General features: G+C 44.0%; 2 protein-coding genes across 2 annotated transcripts in view; one reads left to right on the plus strand and one right to left on the minus strand.

Moving 5' to 3' along the window:
* The window catches only part of PDSS1 (decaprenyl diphosphate synthase subunit 1), a 266,914-nt gene extending 255,631 nt beyond the window's left edge, over window positions 1-11,283 (minus strand). Inside the window, exon 1 of the mRNA XM_086941653.1 lies at window positions 11,103-11,283. Within this exon, the coding sequence (XP_086797779.1) occupies window positions 11,103-11,267 (165 nt within the window). The 5' untranslated portion in view covers window positions 11,268-11,283. The remainder of the gene's footprint in view (window positions 1-11,102) is intronic.
* A 507-nt stretch (window positions 11,284-11,790) lies between these two features.
* LOC147688747 (uncharacterized) overlaps window positions 11,791-20,174 on the plus strand; it is a 380,809-nt gene continuing 372,425 nt past the window's right edge. Inside the window, exons 1-2 of the mRNA XM_086941654.1 lie at window positions 11,791-12,090; window positions 12,176-13,146. Of these exons, the coding sequence (XP_086797780.1) occupies window positions 12,939-13,146 (208 nt within the window). The 5' untranslated portion in view covers window positions 11,791-12,090; window positions 12,176-12,938. The remainder of the gene's footprint in view (window positions 12,091-12,175; window positions 13,147-20,174) is intronic.

Below are 20,174 nucleotides of genomic sequence, written 5' to 3' on the forward strand. Positions count from 1 at the left end.
TTTCAGCTCTACTAGTGTTGTGAAACGTGTTCAAATCCCTGGTATCCAGATCCATTACATCTTTCAAAACTGCCTTCTCAAAAGCCAAAACCTCAACTGGTAGGCTATTTGTAGGGGGGGTAAAGGATGACTTCTTCTTTAGTCCTGTGTCACTAGTAGTTCCTGTAGGTTGTGGTTTGTCTTTAAAAAAGACTTGTAATTTTATACTGCGTACAAATTCCTTCAATTCACAGTATAGCTTGAATTTATCCAGGGTTGTGGTCGGAACAAAACCCAAACCTTTTTCTAAGACTCTCTCCTCAACTGGTGTCAAAATTTTATCAGAGAGGTTTACTACTAGGCTTAGATGCTGCTGGTTGATGGTGTTGTTACTGGTCCCTGGCTCCTTGCAGCATCAACCAGCAGCATCTAAGCCTAGTAGTAAACCTCTCTGATAAAATTTTGACACCAGTTGAGGAGAGAGTCTTAGAAAAAGGTTTGGGTTTTGTTCCGACCACAACCCTGGATAAATTCAAGCTATACTGTGAATTGAAGGAATTTGTACGCAGTATAAAATTACAAGTCTTTTTTAAAGACAAACCACAACCTACAGGAACTACTAGTGACACAGGACTAAAGAAGAAGTCATCCTTTACCCCCCCTACAAATAGCCTACCAGTTGAGGTTTTGGCTTTTGAGAAGGCAGTTTTGAAAGATGTAATGGATCTGGATACCAGGGATTTGAACACGTTTCACAACACTAGTAGAGCTGAAAAGGAAGCAATAACTCAACTAGCCAATGATGTAACAATAACAATAAAGCCAGCCGATAAAGGCGGGGCAATTGTTATACAAAACTCAGAAGACTATGAGACGGAGTGCCTGAGATTACTGGCAGACCAAAGGAACTATGAAGTACTGAGGGCAGACCCTACGGAACGTTTGAGGATTGAGATAGCTGGGATGGTGGAAGAGTGTCTGGTCAACGACTGGCTAACTAGAAAGGAAGCAGATTTCCTGGAGAACAAACATCCCAGGACTCCGTACTTCTACACTATCCCAAAAATCCACAAAAGGTTGGAAAAACCACCTGGGAGACCTATCGTCTCAGGTATAGGGTCAATACTTGAGCCTTTGTCTAAGTTTGCGGACGCTTACTTAAGACCATTGGTACAGAAGACAGTAACATATCTACAGGACACAAAATCAGTGCTGTGCCTCCTTAAAGACCTACCTTTTGACCCCATGACACAGGTTCTGATAGGTCTCGACGTAGAGAGTCTGTATACAAGCTTACCTCACAGAGAGACCCTACAGATCCTAGAGGACATTCTATTCGAAAGCCAATGGGATTATAAAACACCTAGGCATGTAGTGCTGGAATGCTGCCGCCTTGCCCTCACCGAGAACTTCTTTCGTTTCCAGGAAACTATATACAAACAGACCCATGGAACCAGCATGGGAAGCACCTTTGCGCCGAGCGTGGCGGGTTTGTATGTGCACTGGCTAGAGACCAAAAAGATCCTAAATACAGACAACCCCCATGCTACCAAAATCCAGATATGGAAACGTTACATAGATGACGTCATCCTCATCTGGAATGGAACAGAGCAGGAGGCAGATGTGTTCCTAAACTGGCTGAATCTCCAGGACCCTTTTCTCAAGTTCACCTCTACAATGAGCCGTGAACAACTAGTCTTCCTAGACCTAAACATCAAAGCGGAGAAAGGGACACTAACAACCACGACACATTTCAAGCCAACGTCTAGAAATTGTCTACTTAGCTTTGAAAGCTTCCATCCACGCCAACTCCGTGAAAACCTGCCTTTTGGGCAGTTCCTGAGACTGAGAAGGAACTGTTCAGAAAAAAGTGACTATGAAAAGCAGGCCAAGGAATTATGCGATAAACTATATCAGAGACAGTACCCAAAAAAGATTGTTCAGAAAGCCAAGAAAAGGGCATCCAATAACCACAGGGATGCACTGTTGGAGTCTAAACCCAAGGAACCTCCGACAAATCCATCGGAGAGGAGGCCCATCTGCATTACTACATATACAGTAGCCTCACAACAGGTGACAAAAATCGTGAAAAAACATTGGAGAACTCTGAACAGCGGGGGTCTCAACATCACCCAACCGATGTTCAGCCATCGGAAAGGGAAAAACCTGAAGGACTTAATGGTGCACACACGCCCCAAATCCATGGAAGGCCCAGTCCGACGTCTGCACCCCCTGCCAGCTGGACACCATCCATGTTCCAACTGCAGCGTGTGCCACCTGACAGAACCCACCAAACAGGTAATTTGTAATACAGGCCTGAAATGGGAGTTAAGACAGTTTTCGAACTGCAATACATCAGGAGTTGTCTACATGATCACATGTGTGTGCAATTTACATTATATTGGAATGACAACCAGAAAGGTCAACACCAGAATGGTTGAACATCGCAGTAACTTTAGATGTAAAAATTCAAACACCAAAATGACAACACACTTTTTGGAAAAGGCACACACACCCAACGATATGCGCTGGGTGGTGCTGGAAACACAACCTCCCCATGCTGACATGGAAAAGAAACTGTTGGAAAAGGAGCAACGCTGGGTTTTCAAGCTCCGCTCCCATATAGTGGGATTGAATGATGACATTCCCTGGGGACAGTTCACATAAGGAACAGTTGTAAACATTTTAATATCAAACCCAGCATATGTGGAATTCACGAAGTCGGATGTATATAGTATCGACCACCTTTGGGCGAAAACTGCACAACCAATGAATGAATGATCCACCACTGTGAGCTAAGATCCCTCTAAAATATGGTTATTTCCAGCTAGAACTGACTGGTATGACTTTGGTGACATTCCATACCTTTGGGAAGGGTAGGTTACCAAACCGGAGTAATCAGTTCAATTTACGAACTTCATTTTCACTTTTTGAAATTGACGGTTAAAAACCCCTATAATATAGCGAGAACTTTGCAGAGCACCATAAATTGTTCCAAAAGTGTCAAACTGCTGTAATAGTCGTGTTAGACACCTTAACTCGACTACCTACGAAGACCGACACTCCCAAGATGGCCGCCACGCAGACGGGCGGAGTAACACACGCTCTAGCTTACGCGAAGGGCGTTCCCCTCAACAACGCGGGACCACCGCGATTGCTTGCAGCATTTAAACCACTCGGTACCTCCAGTCCGATAACATCCGGACCGGAGGGAGAAACAGTAGGTGCCTGAAAACAGGAGGTAACCGGAGCACAAGTAAGTGAAATAGAGCACGAAGAAATGCCGTTTTCTAAACGGAGACATTGCCCAAGGAGCGAACAACGCTGGGGAACTTAACAACTCTATTTCTCTCTCATTAGAGTTGCGAGGATACCGATACCCCTCCGACTCCATGGGGCCCAGTTAGGTCTCAAAAGAAAGTATGTATGAGTGTGTATGATTGTTGAATGTATGGGTGTGACACTATGATAGGTGTTAAAAACCACGTTCGAAATATGCACGAAATCTATCACGTTTTTGTGCATGAAAACACGGCCAATGAGTTCGCGTTCAATATTCACAGAATACATCACTTCTGGTAGAAACTGTGTGTGATAACTAATGGGGCCAACCACCCCTTGAATTTTAAAGTTGTTTTCTATCTTTCAGGAACCACGTGTTTTTGGGAAACAAAATACGTAGGTATAAATGCATGCACTTAATAGAGTGTGCTGCAGTTTAAAAACCTTTTTACAAATCTCTCATTGATAGAGTAAGGAGTGGCGAACACAGGGCTGGTCCCTGTGTAGTCCCGAAGAAGTGCTTGGGGTATGCACGAAACATGTCGACTTAGGAGTTGATAGGAACATCTGGACACATTAAGTTTAGGATAGCCTATCTCCCTACCCCGTTTTTAATACTACCACCTAGAGGCCAGAATAAAGTTTATTAGTAACCTACTGGGCAGGTAACTTTTAATTTCATCACATAGTCCACTCCCCACAAATACACATGCACCACACATAGTCCATTTAAGTGCTCCTACGTAACTCCGCAAGTCGCAGCACGCCCCAGCCCGTAGAGGACTGGGATGGCCCCAATGATGAAGCATGTCACCGTGGGGCAACCCCGGTGAGTGAGGGGACACCTAAAAAAGGAACAATTTTTCCTTTGTTACACATTAGACACTACTTCCAACAGCCAACCACATTGAGCAGTGGCTGTCCTTTCCTCTAGCTAGGCTCTCAGGTATCTGGAAACAGAAACCTTTTTTCTGACTTTAATGACTGGAGGGCGAGCCAAGCTATTTACCCTCTAACTCCCCTAGTTCTTTTCCTGATTTGAACTCTTGACACACACACACACGGAAAGCTACAGCGATAAATTATTCTTTGTGAACAAAACCTATCTGACTAGAATGGACAACCAATTTCCATGAACGATGTGAGAAAGAATAGTAAAGTAAACACTTCTATAACTTGTGCGTGGATGATGATCATATGTGGATAGAACAACTATGGTGTGACAACTTGTCACACGATAATGATTTCTCCTGAAAGGGAGGAAGGCAGTTGTCAGTGCGCATTGTTGTGTGGGCTTGAGCAGTGCGAGCAGCAGGTGCAGATGATTGCACCAAAGCTCCATACCTATCCCATTTGTGAGGCAGACTCTTTGTCGTTACCTACAGACTTACTGATTGTGGACTTTGACCAGATCCTATGCCTATACTGAGAGAACTCTTGAGAACGGTCCCCTCCCCTTTCTGATGGCAGGATTACTATGCTTAAAGAACTTTCCTTTTACTCCTTAGGCTAGCCAATGATTCCCCAAACGCCCTGTTGAGGTTGTCCCTTTCTAATTTTCCTACTTAAAATGGTTTGTGGGAATTGTTTGTTCAAACTTGTTTGCTGATATTGCCTACCATTTGCCTTCTGAGCATCAAAGCGCTCTCATCAGGAAACCACCTCCTTTGCCATATCGCACACCATGATGAAAACGTGCCTGCCTGTCCCTTTCGATTGGTTTACCTGTTACAATTACACTGTAATGTGATGCCTTACTATGCTTATTGGCTCAATAAAATACATTTAACCCCTTAAGTGCTGTGTCGGGGCGTTGGCCGACGTCAGCACTACCTCCCCAGTGCTGCGCACGTCCATTGAACGTTCATTCAGCACTAGTTACAATGGACAGCGCAGCACTGGGGGAGGGAATTGCGCCGCATTTAAGGTGTTAAAACTAAAATGTTTTCTTTATGGAATTCCGAACTAATTAATTATTCATTGTATTCTGTTTATGTGTAGTTTTATACTACATCTGTAACTGTATATTGAGACTCATGACTGAATATTCTAAATGTTTTTTGTCTTAATGCCTAATTAACTTAATACAATATCAAAACAAGTTCTTAATTGTTTGAGTCTTCGTAGAAGGAGAATTGCATACTATGCATACAATATATGGGTTTCTAATTTATAGCAGGCATAGTCACAGATTATTTACATAAAATCAGGGATTTTTATTATTTACACACATATGATTTACTGTCAATATCTAATGTGCACTTGTGATGTAAAGTACTCTGAGAACCTGCATTAGGAGGAGTAGCGCTGTAAAAGAAATAAAACATAATAGTGGTACTGGTAGGTGGTCGATCTGTACCCCCGCTCTTTCCCGTGGTATGGGTAAGGCTTCAGCCCCTCCTAGAAGTAAATTGCCTTTGCGTGAGCTTAGTATTTGGAACTTGAATGTTAGGTCGCTGGTGAAACACTACCAAGCAATCCATGTCCTTATCAAGGATGAGTCACCCGATATTTTCTGTATTACTGAGACTTGCTTGCAGGAGGCTGACACAGCTATTCTCAATTTGGCTTTCCCCTCTGACTCGGAGTACTCGGTGTACACGCTTAATCGCTCAATCAGAGGCGGGGGAATAGCGCTCGCTGTTAGGTCCTGCTACCCCTGTGACTAGAGAGGCCTTAAAATGATTGGTTGTGAAAGTGCCTCGTTTAAGATTTCCATCAGCCCCCACTTCTCTTTTTCTGGCATGTTGATTTATCGCCCCCCAGGTAGCGAAGTGGCGTTCAGGGAGGCTCTTCCAGACGCTATTAGTACGCTGGCTGTAGGATGTGCACATTTTTCCATCCTCGGGGATTTGAATCTCCATTTTGATAATTTTACCGCCCCTGCTGTGAGTAGCACTCTGGCTGATTTGGAGGCCTTTCAACTGTCTCAACTGGTCACTTATCCCACTCATGTAGGAGGTCATACTCTGGACCCTTTTTTTACGAATCTTGCAGAGGCCAGGGTTACAACCCCCACCCCCCTGGCCTGGACTGATCATTCTTTAGTGATGATCCAGTGCCCATTGTAGGAGCACCCTCTTAAACCTATGGCTAGAGTTGTTCCTAGACGACACTGGAATAAACTAAAGTTAGAGGATTTTTACTGCATTTTGTCTGAGGACCCACTGGGCCCGTCAGACAATGTGGAAACGGGCTATAACCTCTTCTGTGAGTGGGTCACTAATGCTCTCGATTCCCTCATTCCGGTGACTCTGGGCAAATGTGGATCAAGGGACCCTAGCCCTTGGTATGATGGATCCTTACGTGCACTAAAAAGTACATGCAGACGCGCAGAAAGAGAATGGCGGAAAACATACAATACTAGTAAAAAAGCCTCGTATCTCGCCACCATCAAATCCTACCATCGCGCTGTCTGTAGAGCTTGTGCGGCGTTCTATGCTCTTGAATTCCGCAATAGCTCGAATCCTTCTAAAACCATTTTCAAGGCTCTTAAAGATCTGATGGCAAAAAAGGCCTCTGTGAATGAAACTTGTTCCACTTCACATTGTGAGACTCTGGCGGCCTTCCTTCTTGAGAAAGTCCAAGCCATTTATCGAGCCTTCCCTACTGCTATGCCGTATGGTGGAGTCTCTCTTAGTCTTCAAGAGCACGCTGTTTTGCATACTTTTCCCTGCTTGTTACCTGAGAGTTTTAATAAACTGGCTCAGCAAATTAAGTCTGGTTCACCGGCAGATCCTCTAAGACCGGCTTTGTTTAGGGACCCGTCATCTCTCGGTCTTCTACCGGTCTGTTCTCTGATTAACCTTTCGCTTGCTTCAGGTTTGGTCCCCGCCAAGTGGAAGCAGGCAGTGGTTATGCCCATCCTGAAGAAGCCTTCTCTGGACCCTCACAAACCCGAGAACTAGCGTCCGATATCGCTTCTTCCCTGGCCTGCAAAGGTAGCGGAGGCCCATGTGAATATGGCCCTTTCAGACCATCTTTCGCGGGCCAATATCTTGGACTCCACGCAGAACGGTTTCCGTGCTGGTCACAGCACGGAAACAGCCCTCCTCTTTATGGTGGAACACCTGCGCACTGTGCTAGATTCGGGTCAAACGGCGGCGCTTGTTTTATTAGATCTTAGCGCCGCCTTTGACACCGTTTCGCACAGGATTCTTCTTCAGCGCCTGGAGGAAGCTGGCATTGTCGGGACCGCCCTTCAGTGGTTCCGCTCTTTTCTTGCCGATCAATCTTTTTGCGTGGCTCTTCCGCCCCACCAGTCAAAATCACATCCTCTGGACCTTGGGGTCCCTCAGGGATCCTCGCTGAGCCCCACGTTGTTCAACCTATACGTGAGGCCGCTGGCTGAGGTAGTCAAGCAATGGGGCATGACTATGGTCTCATATGCTGACGACACTCAGCTGGCGGTCACGCTCAGCGGGGACTCTTGTCTGGATGCCCATAGATTCCAGAATGGACTTCGGGCGGTTGCCAGCTGGATGAATTCCAACTGTCTCCAGCTGAACGCAAAAAAAACTGAGATCATGATCATTGGCAAGCAGGCGGAACTCTGGGGCGATATGTGGTGGCCTCCTGAACTTGGGCCCACCCCGACTCCGGTAACGGAGATAAAAAATCTCGGGGTGTGGTTAGATCCTGCCCTTAGCTTTGTTTGTCACACTAAGAGAACTGCTGCATGCTGTTTCGGCATTCTGCGTGGTCTAAGACCAGTTTTGAAATTCTTTGACGCTTCGACCAGGCAGCTAGTGGTGCAGGCGACACCGATTTCTCGGCTGGATTACGCCAGCTCCCTCCTGGTAGGGGTTAACCAGGCTGAAATCACTCGTCTACAACGTGTGCAGAACGCGGTAGCTAGAGCAGTGGTGGGTCTGCCCAGGTTCTGTTCCGTTGGCAACACCTTGCGCTTTCTTCATTGGCTGCCGGTTAAGCAGAGAATTCAATTCAAAGTGTTTTGTCTCTCTTATAATATTCTCAAGGGCTCCTCTGCCCAGATTCTTATGAATCTCTTGTCTCCTTATGTTCCTGCCCGCTCTTTACGTTCCTTGGGTCATGAACTTGCAGTGGTTCCCCGGTTCAAGCTTAGTCGAGCTGGAGGCCGCTCATTTCGAGTGCGTGCTGCTGCCCTGTGGAACTCCCTTCCTTTAAAGATCCGTGCCCTGGATGATCTTTCATTTCGTAGGGCCATCAAGACCTTCCTGTTTTCTTAATTGTTGGCTCTTTTTAGTCTGCTGTCTTTTTTAGTTGTGTTGTGTTGTTTACCTTGTCAAGCGCCAGGACGCTCCTTCGCTGGAGCAGCTGTGCGCGATATAAGTTCCCATAACATAACTTAAATTGTTATGTGTGGAAATACTGGGACAGACCAACACATCTAGCATTCCTTCACTACATGCCTATCTCTTATATACAGGGACTGAAGAAAGTCAAAAGCAGGCCTCTCTTGAGTACCTGTGAAGTGATCAGCTGTGTCTGGGCATTTGTGTTTCCTCCATTGCTTTTAGGTGTGGACCCCCACCAACCCCCTGCCAACATAGCTTCCAGAGCCAGGATACTCAAAAAAAAAGGAGGCCTCATGGCCCCGTACCGTTTGCCTTTGTTATGGCAACAACCTACTGCAGTACCTCCAGGAATGGTGCACTTTCTCCACCCTGGAAAAACAATGTTGTTCAGAGAACGCTAGCAAACTCTGCAAAGTGGTGTAAATATATTTGGGTGTGAATAAAACCAATCTGGCCACTTTGCAACCACTGTATCTTGCTTTATTTATTTTTACATGTTTTCAATTTTTTTTTCTACCCGAGGCTGCACACTGGAAGAGAAAAATGTCAGAAAAAGACGGCATTTCCAGCAAAAGTGTTTCTTTCTGTTTGGCATAAATTTCACAGGGTAAGCCTAACAAAAAGCTAGCCTCCTAAGCAGCTGAAACTTGGCTGACCAATCCACAGAGGCAAACATGTGACATTACTGGAGCTACAATAAATCTCTCAGTTAAACATATTTACTGGCATTTTTGTTTATATTTATAAATACAGACAAAGGAAAAATATTTACTTATATGTCTTTATATGCAAAAATCATTTTAAACGGAAAACCGGGAGCCTTAATTATAACTTAGGGCCTGATTTAGATTTTGGGGAATGGATTAATCCGTCACAACAGTGACGGATATCCCGTCTGCCGAAATAATGGAATATATATTTCAGGAGAAGGGACATCATCAGCGTTTTGACAGAGTAACCCGTCCTTCATTAACTAAAATCAGGCCCTTAGTTTGCTATGATTTAGTGATAGGTGTACATCTTACTACTTGTGTGCCACCACTGTGATGCAGAGTTACTTTTGTGTGTCTTCTGACCACGGTTTCTTTCACACCATATTTAATTTTGCCATTTTCCAGTAGGGTTATAAGGCTTCTGCTTAAACACAGAGTCCCTGGGTCAAGTCTGTAATCTCCATTGCCTGTGTGTTCCAGACGTGTACCTTACATGGTGCAGTAACAGGCTGGTCCATACACAAGTAAAGTTGCCTCTTTGGAAAAGGAGAGTGTGGCTTCTATCATTATGGCAATCACTATCCTTCAGGATATTATGGAAACTGTTGCCAGTCCTGGAGTTACGTGTAATAAACTAATGAATCCAGGCTCTTGAGGTCTTAATTGGCTTCCACTTAAGAAATTAGATTAGCTCTACTGAAAACAAAGATTTTCATATATAAAGTTCAGGACAGGTGGCAGTGTCCCTAATGACCATAAGAGAGGAGGTTTCCATATCCACCCTGGATATCTGGTAAGAAGCATTTGGGCGGCTCCTTGTACCTTTGTCTCTCCTTCAGCACTCTGAGGTAGCATTATATAATACACTTTATAAAAAACCTACATAATATCACGATTAGAACTGCGTTTTCATGTTAACTCAATCTAAAATGGCCTAACTGGGTTGCTTGCACAGTTACAGTTTTGCACATCAAATCCAGTATTCACATTTATTTTTGTTGCAAGCAAAAAAAAGACACTGCAGCTAGTAATTTTTCACATGTATTTAAATAGACAAGGAGCTCTTAGTTGTTATAGGTTTGGATAGATGTAGATGGGTTACTGCTTCTAACAAAGAGATCCTTTTTTTACTTGCAGTTCGATAATTGTAATTCTTCTAATATATCACATTGAGCTATGAAGGACATAGGGCTCTTACACCTTGTAACCCTCACTGTCTTATGTAACACATCCTACACATTGAATTACACACGTGATTTATTTCCAAGCACTCCGAGGCAGCATTATATAATGTACTTTATAAAAATCTACATAAGATCACGATTACAACTGCGTTTTCATATTTACCTCAATCTAAAATGGCCTAACTGGGTTGCTTGCACTGTTATAGTTGTGCATATCAAAGTTAGTCTTTACTTAATTGCTAGCTTCAGCCAAAACATCTCCAATTATCAGACTAAAACAAATCAACGTCAACAAAAATACATTCCACGTTAAATAAACTGGGTATTAAGACCCCGTTTCACTATATGGTCTTCAATGAGTGCATTTACTTTATTGGAAAAAAGCACCATTTAGAAAATTACGTGTAGACCTATCTATCTATTTGAATAAACTCTTAAGTCATTGCTTAGCCAATCGCCATTGACCCCTATGTTCAGGGAACAGACTGTAATACAGTTCAAATCAGAATTTGGGCGCGGTTAATAAAACCACTTGCCTTCTCGGACTCAGAAAGAGATAGCCCGTGACACTGGATAGACTAGCAGTCTTAGTACTATGTGGCCCCATATGAACCTTCCCTATTACTGAATGACCTTCCGTCACTTATTCCTCATTCTTTCCTCACCTCTAAAGGGCGACGTACGAGAACAGGACAGCAAGCTGAGATCCACATAGACACGTGCCTACGGTGGAAAACCTTGCCCCTGACGGATTCCAAAGAGCCAATGGACGTGAAAGTCCTCTCGAGCACAGGAACTCTGCAACCACACCGCTGCCATATCCAAGCCATCTTCAGCCTGCACAGGACAGTGGACCTGGAAATAGAAGAAGAGCACACCAGTCTGGTAGCTTTACAAACCTTACGTTAATATTGCAGTCGCCATCTTAGAAGGTCTGATTATCACTACCTTTCGATGAATAAATGTGTTTATCTTTATTCATTCAATTAAAACATATGTATTTTAATCCGTTTTAGAAAGGCACATAACTATAGTTGTAACCTCTAAAGTATCTAGTTAGACTGTCTTTTTGATACTAAAGAGAATAATATTAAGAAACGCAGAACAAAGCAGATCTCAAACATACAGCGATAGTGCATTTCGCTCGCGGATTCACATTTTAGAATATGGTAGTATAGCGTTCCAAAGTTGTACGAAGTAAAACATAGCTTTAATTGTAATCAGCATTATATTTTTAATTTGGGTTAGCCCTTCTTTTGTTTCAGTTGTAGTTCCCTATCTTGCAGTTCAGAGCGGAATATCGTAACCCGGAGTTAAAAACTACACGCTCCGGATGCATTTTTACGAATGTGTGTGTTTCGTGGCAGAGGTTAGAAAGAAGACTACACGCGAATCGAAGGGTCCCTAGTTTGTGTTGTTAATTCACACGTTGTTGGTATTTCGGTGTGCCCGAGAAACGAAAACTAAGAATAGCCAAAGTATGGATCGTAGGGGCACGGAGCAATACATCCGTTTTGTGATGAATTACAACGATTAATGCATTTTGAAATTGACAACCCTTAGGGGTTTCCCCCATCTCCCAACCTTCTCTCCCTTTTCAACGTTGAGATATATTCAACTGCAAAACGATTTAAAACGGCCTTTAGGCATTTAGTGTCCTATGTTGTGATCCGGGGAAGAGGTAGACAGCTAAACTAGACTTCTTGCCTGAAAGAAATGAAAACGGCATCATGTACAGTCGGAATATTACTAAAATCTAGTTTGGAAGTACATTTTTATTTTAATCTTTTTGTGCATTTTATAGCTCTTTATACCGTCTAATGAAAGTTTAAATAATGACTTACATATTCACAGTGCTTTCTTTCACAGGCTCGGGGACTTCCGAGCAGTAAACATACCTAAGTCACTATATTCCATTGCACCAACCAGAATTCAATTCTATGGCTCTTTGATTACAGACACAGAAATAGAGGTTTCTTAATGTACGAAAGTGCACATACCACTGATTACCATAACTTGGATTTAATTTTCATTTAAGGTGTGTGTAATATTATATGTAGTTACCTGAAGGTGAATGATCGAGAACGTTACAGAATAGTTAGTTTTTATAGCCACGCCCCAAGCTCAATCACACCACCCCCACTGTGCGCAGCATCACAGTTCCCAAACTTTTTTGATGCACTTCAACCACTGTCTCCGGCTAGCAGTTTTTTTTTTGCATTATTTGTGTCTCACTGTTTCTGACCCGTTGGTTACAGTTTCCGCCCCGTACCATTATATTTATAACAATCAACAGTTTCGTTTTACCATACTAAGATGGGCCTTAACGCAAAAGTTCAGTGCTTGTATGGGTTTCGACATGTATCTTCTTCCATTTCCAGTTATTGGCTCCTCTTAGCACTTCCAGTATAAGTGCGCTGATGACTGATCACGTCATTGGCTTTGGATTGCACATGAAGACTGTTCTATTTCTTTAAATTTAAAATATAACATTACGTACAATGATTAATCTTTTAGCGCCGTTGCCTTTGTGTTCGGTATTTCTGATTACCATATGCACGTGCAGCCAGTCCGACCCTTTGCTTGATCCTGTGAATTTTAGTTTTAAGCACTTCTATAACAAATCCAACAGTGCCACCGATATCTGCGAAAGGACACAGGCCAGCACTTCCTTGCAACTGTGGAATCTGTCTTCCGAAAAACTGACAGGTATATATATATATATTTATATATTCGTATGGCAGATTATTGTTAGTAAAATAGCCTTGTTGGAGTTTGATGATTTGCCTTGAAACGATGTGTTACTTACGGTTACAATTAAATAATAAGTGGACAGCAACAATGTATACTACTTCAGTGGATACCAAGTGTATTATTCAGTGTATCAACTGTGGTGGAGTTTGTGAAAAGTGCTTTATGTGTCAAGGACTTGCCCAAAACATTCAGAGTAGGTAGGGTAAAGTAAATATTATGAATTAAATACCAAAAACTATGTTACCTTTCTGACAGTCTGAAAGATAGAGTGGGGTGTCCTGCCCTGAATAAGGTTGACAAGTATGTTCAATACAAGATTTGTATTCTTTGCTAATATGAATCATTTCAGCCGTGATGACATGACCATATAAAAGACCCCCTGTGGTGAGTACAGAAGATAATTTCAACTAATCCGTATTCCTCGTAACCAGATTCAATGTGGCTTCCCCCATACTCAGGTGCCCTGATGGTTCATCCACTGGACATCTGCACCAGAAGTGTTGGTATCTATGCCTAATATAGACAATTCATCTCCTCTCCAAAACGAATAACTCCTATAAGCTAGTAAATCATAGTAGTAGGTTTTTGCATGGTTTGATGATAGGGCAAGAAGACAAGTGTTCATAACTTGGAAAATGGTAAAAGGGGTTAATAGACGGGTCTGGTCTGTGTTGAAGTTATCAGAATGTTGATGGTGTGGCTTGAGCAGGTTGAGTTTAGATTACCTTTCAAACTAGTTAGGTCTTTGCCTGCTTGCAGAGTGAGGACTTTGTCCAGTGCTAGTTGGTAGATTTGCTTTTTATCTTATCTTGTATTCTTACTGTGTTGGAAGGTGGAAAGTTGCATAAAATGTACCACGATTAGTAGCCTTTCCTGGCCTTGTATACAGTTCGAAAATGTGTGTCTAAGTCATTGAAAATTAAATAATTATCTTAAAGTTATTAAACTCGTTAAATGCGGGCAGCTTTTGCATTTATGGGTTTCCACAAATCTATGCTTCCACTTAGAGGAAGTAAGGAGAAGTCCTTAATAGCTTTTCATTATTTAAACCACATACCAAAGGCATTGCTGTTTAAATAATCCATACTAAGATAAGATGCCTTCAATTTGATTTTATTTATTGATGGCTACAATTGAGAAATCCCTTTCTCTTTCAAGAGAGGTTCTCTTATTTTAGCATGCTGAAATCTCACCTACAATTATTTGGCTTGATTCATCCTCAAGTCCACTCCTACTCAAGGTCACTTTGCCCTGAGTGACCTCCTTTATCTTGTGTTAGAACAACTATAGAAATATGGAAATGATAAACTCTGAGGAGGCTGATTACAATTTTGTAGTGGACGCGCATAAGGTAGTGGTGCTGCTGCATTTACCTATTTTGCCCCAGCGTTAGTTGTTGACGCTCAGTACTCTATTGGAAACAATTTTAAAATATTATTTCTTTATTCATGGTGGACATTATATTGTTGTTGTGTTTAAAAAAAAATACGAGGAATCACTCACTTCTTTGCTGCTTCTCTGCCTAGCCCCACCTCCTGCTCTGTTCCCCGGTCCACCGCGGGTCCTAATCCCGTTTAAGTGGAGGGAAGCAGTCACTTCCGGTCGGTCGGCGGTCTAGTGCTCAGCCTGAACTTACTATAAATGACCCTGCAAAGTGGAGCGAACATCAAGATGCTCCCAGATACCGCAGTGGATCACCTTGCTGAGATATTTAACGCATGCATGCAGCACCAGTATTTCCCAAATGCCTGGAAAGAAGCAAGAGTCGTTGTATTCCCCAAGGCTGGGAAACCACTGCGAGATCCTGCAAACTACCGCCCCATAAGTCTGCTATCTGGCCTATCAAAACTCTTTGAAAAAGTTATCCTCACCCGTCTCGTGGACTTCGCGACAAGCAACAACCTCCTTGCTAAAGAACAGTTTGGGTTCCGGAAAGACCACTCAACCAATCACCAACTCCTCAGAGTTGTGGACATCATCAGCCATGGATTCAACATCAACAAGTCTACCGGAGTAGTCTTTCTGGATGTAGCCAAAGCATTTGACCGAGTATGGCACGAGGGACTGCTTTACAAACTTATCAAGCTCCAGTTTCCCAGCTACCTGGTCAAGCAACTGTCCAGCTACCTGACAAAACGGACCTTTCACGTGGCGGTAAGAGAAGAATGCTCATCGCCACGCCCAATTCTTGCTGGAGTGCCTCAGGGTTCAATCCTAGGACCATTCCTCTTCAACATATTCACAAACGACATCCCCACGGACCTAAAGAAGACTGATTTTGCCCTTTACGCAGATGATGTTGCAGTCATCTCTCAATCCTTCAGCGACAAAGAAGTGGCTAAGAACCTGGAGACATCGCTCTGCAGACTCTCCGAATGGTACAGCGATCACCTTGAACACACGCAAAACCACTGCAACATTATTTATCAGGAAGCAGAACAGGAAACACCCACAGATCCTCCTCAATGGGGACGAGGTCAAATGGGAAAACAGCAGCTCCTACCTTGGGGTGACTCTGGACTCTAAACTCAGCTGGAGAAACCACATAGAGAAGACCTGCCAGAAAGCAGCATCCAAACTGGCTGCATTATACCCACTCCTGAAGACTAAGCCGATGCCCATGCAGAGCAAGGTGCGAGTAATCACTGCAATAATTCGACCAACTATGACATACGCTTCACCAGTTTGGAGTGGCTGCCGCCCACAGCTTCGGAAGGACCTACAAAAACTACAGAGTAAGGCCTTACGGATTGCAGCAGGTGCTCCCATGTTCACACGAACAGTAGACCTCCACAGAGACCTAGGCATCGAGATGTTGGACGACCATCTCCTCACACTCAACAGGACGTTCTACAATGGACTGGATCAAAAAGAAAACCCACTGATCAGGAAACTTGCAGAAATCTCTACAAACCCATTTGACCGCTACCCGCAAGCGCTAACCTTGCGAAACTGAAACAGCAACGCAGCATCCAAAAACTCATTACTGCGTGAAGGCAAACACCGGCAGATACACAAAACTCACCGCTACCCTGAAGGCATAATTGCCTCGGCAAGCAACTAAAACCCGCTCACTGCCTGATGGCAAAATCGCTGCGGCAGGCACCCAAACCTCAACACTAACAGAAGGTTCTAGACGGACAAAGACAAGACTCTCTGAGGAAACATGCTGACAATTCTGCAAACACTACTGACCGCTACCCGCGGCCCATCACTGAGCTGACCATGTGATACAACCTCAAATGTGACAAAGCGTCACACACCAATAAGACAACCTAAACAGCGACTACAAAATTCTAAATGAATATGGAGTAATGAGGCTACTGCCTCGGTATCCAAAAACTCAGCACTGTCAGAAGGTATCTGACAGGAGAAGACAAGAATCAGGAGCGTGCAGAGGACGCTCATGAGGTAGTGGTGCTGCTGCATTTACCTATTTCTGCCCAGCGCTAGTTGTTGACGCTCAGTATGCCTTTGGAAACTATTTTTAAATATTATTTCTTTATTCATGGTGCACATCATTTTGTTGTTGTGTTTTTAAAAATACGAGGAATCACTTGCTTCTTTGCTGCTTCTTTGCCTAGCCCCACCTCTGGCTCTCTTCCCCGGTCCACCGCGGGTCCTAATCCCGTTTGAGTGGAGGGAAGCAGTCACTTCCGGTCGGTTGGCAGTCTAGTGCTCAGCCTGATCTTACTATAAATGACCCTGCAAAGCGTAGCGCGTAGCGGACACGCATGTGGTAGTGGTGCTGCTGCATTTACCTATTTATGCCCAGGGCTAGTTGTTGATGCTCAGTACGCTATTGGAAATAATTTTAAAATATTATTTCTTTATTCATGGTGCACATTATTCTGTTGTTGTGTTTTTAAAAATACGAGGAATCACCGCCTTTTTTTGCTGCTTCTCTGCCTAGCTCACCTCCGGCTCTCTTCCCCAGTCCACCGCGGGTCCTAATCCCGTTTGAGTGGAGGTAAGCAGTCACTTCCGGTCGGTCGGCGGTCTAGTGCTCAGCCTGATCTTACTATAAATGACCCTGCAAAGCAGAGTGCTCAGCGGGCGCGACAGCAGTGCGCCAAAGGCAAGCCCATCTACGCCCGGACGTCGCCAGGAGCCAGAGATTCTGGCCAATTTTCCATAAACTTTAGCCTCCCCATGCAAATAGGCTATACTAGACAAGAGCTTCTTAAACTCCAGACCAAGGCACCTCCTGTCTGCCAAACAAAGTCCTGGCCATGTATAAAAGGCCCGTGCCGGTTTCAGGCATCCTCTATTCTTCCGGGTCGATCCATCTATTCTCCTGGGGACATCTTACAGAGGGGGTGGAAAAACATATTATGTAACATTCGTTCCCTGCCGAAACATTCCACGGAGGTATGGGACCTAGTGTCCTCAGCTTTTTACTGAAACCTGGCTAAAACCCCATACGGTGCCGGCCATCACATTAGGGATTCCAGAAGGATACAAAATGACCAGATGGGATAGGCCCACTAAAACTGGGGGTGGTATCGCTATTGTTTAAAAAGACGGAATTAACATCTCTGTCCTAGACCAACGGAGTGACACCACTATGGAAGTGCTAATTTTCAGGATAGATGCCCCCTTACACACTAGTTGGAAAGGGGCACTAATCTACTGCCCCCCAGGACCCATAGCAAATTTTTCCTTGCAACTGGTTGAACTATTAGCCCCTCACATGAACACAGGCAATAATTTCTTAATGCTAGGAGATTTCAATGTCCATAGTGAAAGTGATGCCATTTCAGATGCTCAGACACTCTTGGCTGATTTATCTTTACTAGGCCTAATCCAGCTTAATGAAGGGCCAACACATGTTGCCGGCCACACTTTGGACATTATATTCTCAAACTCTTCTAAGATCAAATGCGAACCTCCCAAATAAGTTAATTGGTCAGATCACTCAGTTATTGAATTTTATATTCAGGACCTCACAGATCCAAAAAACTCTAACTTGGCCACAGCCTATTTGCATAGGCAATGTCAGAAATTCTCTGTGGAGAACTTTCAGAAAGTCTTTATAAAACTCCAATTTGCTGCATCCAACAATATTGCGGAGGCATTATTTAAATACAACTCGCTATTGTAAAAGCTATCAACCATATTGCGCCTATGAAATTCTGTATGAGTCGCCCCAATCGCCCACAGGCAGCTTGGTTTACGGTTCGTCTGCGAACTCAAAAACAACTCTGTAGAAAGTTGGAAAGAGTATGGCGTGCCTCACATAATGAGATGGACAGAAACCAATATTATTCCACCCTGACCATATCATAAAAACATAAAAACTGCACGTAAAATGCATATATCATTGCTGCTAACACAATGAGATATAAAGGGATGACAAGATCACACTCCATACCCTGTGCTAAATTATTTACAAACTGATGGTTATTTGTCAGAAATGAAACACAAAGCAGACAACATATTCTGTTCTGGACAGTAAGTTAGGGAATCATCCCACAGAAAGATCAGACTGACATAACACAGTTGCTGTTTGAGAAATAACAACCCTGGATTTTTTAATTGTCAAATCTAAATGGATTGGATGATGATGTTGAATGGGCTTGATTCCAAAAATCCACACACGTTTGATAATCACAACTGTAAACTTCTTGGATTAAGCAAACAAATAAAAATATTTAGCTGAGCACACCATCCAAGTTTCCTTGTCTGCTTTGGAATAGGCAGTGTCAGGGGCTCGTCAATCTTCGGTTGGTATGTGCCAAGGTGAATGCGAATAATTCTGAGCAAAAAGGACACCCCAAATCTACGGGGCTTGCATCTGTGACCACAGCAGCATGTAGAGCAAGATCAAAGTATACAATTTTGTCAGCTTTGGCATTGTTTGATTTGATGTCCTCAAAGATCTCTTGACAGCGTCTGAACCAGCAATCTGGCTCACCTTGTTTTTTTTTTTTTAATAATCAGGTTTATTGATTTCTAAAGAACAAATCACAAAATACACTGGCAGCAAAATCTAGCACATTATATGGAAAGGATACAGCTGTAAGTGAGACGATAGAGACTTATAATTATTACAGGAAAAAAACACCCCCTGTAGGCCATTAGATTGAACCATTTACCCCAAATCTTGCCAAAAACTCTGGCCGGGCCGGCCTCAAACAGGGGCTCCTCTTGAGTTCCACACCAATCCACCCCCATCTCCATTTCTGTATAGTAGAGGGCTTGGCCTGAGACCAAAGTGCCGCTATATCACGCTTCGCCACCGCTGTTCCAAGAAAGCGCTTATCGGCCCGAGATCCATTGAGGCCATTAAACACACCCAGGATCAGACGCAGTGGATCATGGGTAACCGTCCGTCCCAGGGTCTGTGTAAGTTCCAGTTCAACTCCCGCCCAGAATGATGCAAGGACAGGGCCTTGCCAAATCATGTGATAGAAGTCTGCAGGGGCGTGGGTGCATCTCGTGCAGGTCGGGGAGGGCCGTTCAAGGCAGAGAGGGCGTCTAAGCACCGTGGGCCAAAGCTCTCAGGGTCTGCTAGGAAAAGGTGGACGTCGTCGGCATAGAGGGTGACCATGTCGACCCGAAAAGGGTCCCAAGCCCAGCCTCGGATGTGGGGATCCTGATGTATGAGAGATGCCTGGGGCTACATCGCTAACGCGAATAAGAGCGGCGGGTGCCCCTCTGAATGGGGAACGTCTCCGAGAACACCCCATTAATTAAGACCCTTGCCTTAGGACTGGAGTATAGGACACGGATAAGATGCAGAAACGGAAGGCCGAAACCCAACACCTCTAGCACGTCCTCCAGATAGCTCCAATCCACCGTGTCAAATGCCTTTTCGAAGTCAATGAAAAGCAAGGCCAGATACGGGGTGAGAGAATGGCAATGTGCAAGGGCGAGGTGGAGGCGGCGTATGCAATGCCCGGTACCCCGGGCAGGCATGAAAACACATTTGTCTTGATGGACCAACTAGTGCATATAGGGCCGGAGCCGTTGAGTCACGG

Source organism: Lissotriton vulgaris, chromosome 10 (assembly GCF_964263255.1).
Source record: "Lissotriton vulgaris chromosome 10, aLisVul1.2, whole genome shotgun sequence".
In the NCBI taxonomy this organism is placed as follows: Eukaryota; Metazoa; Chordata; class Amphibia; order Caudata; family Salamandridae; genus Lissotriton; species Lissotriton vulgaris.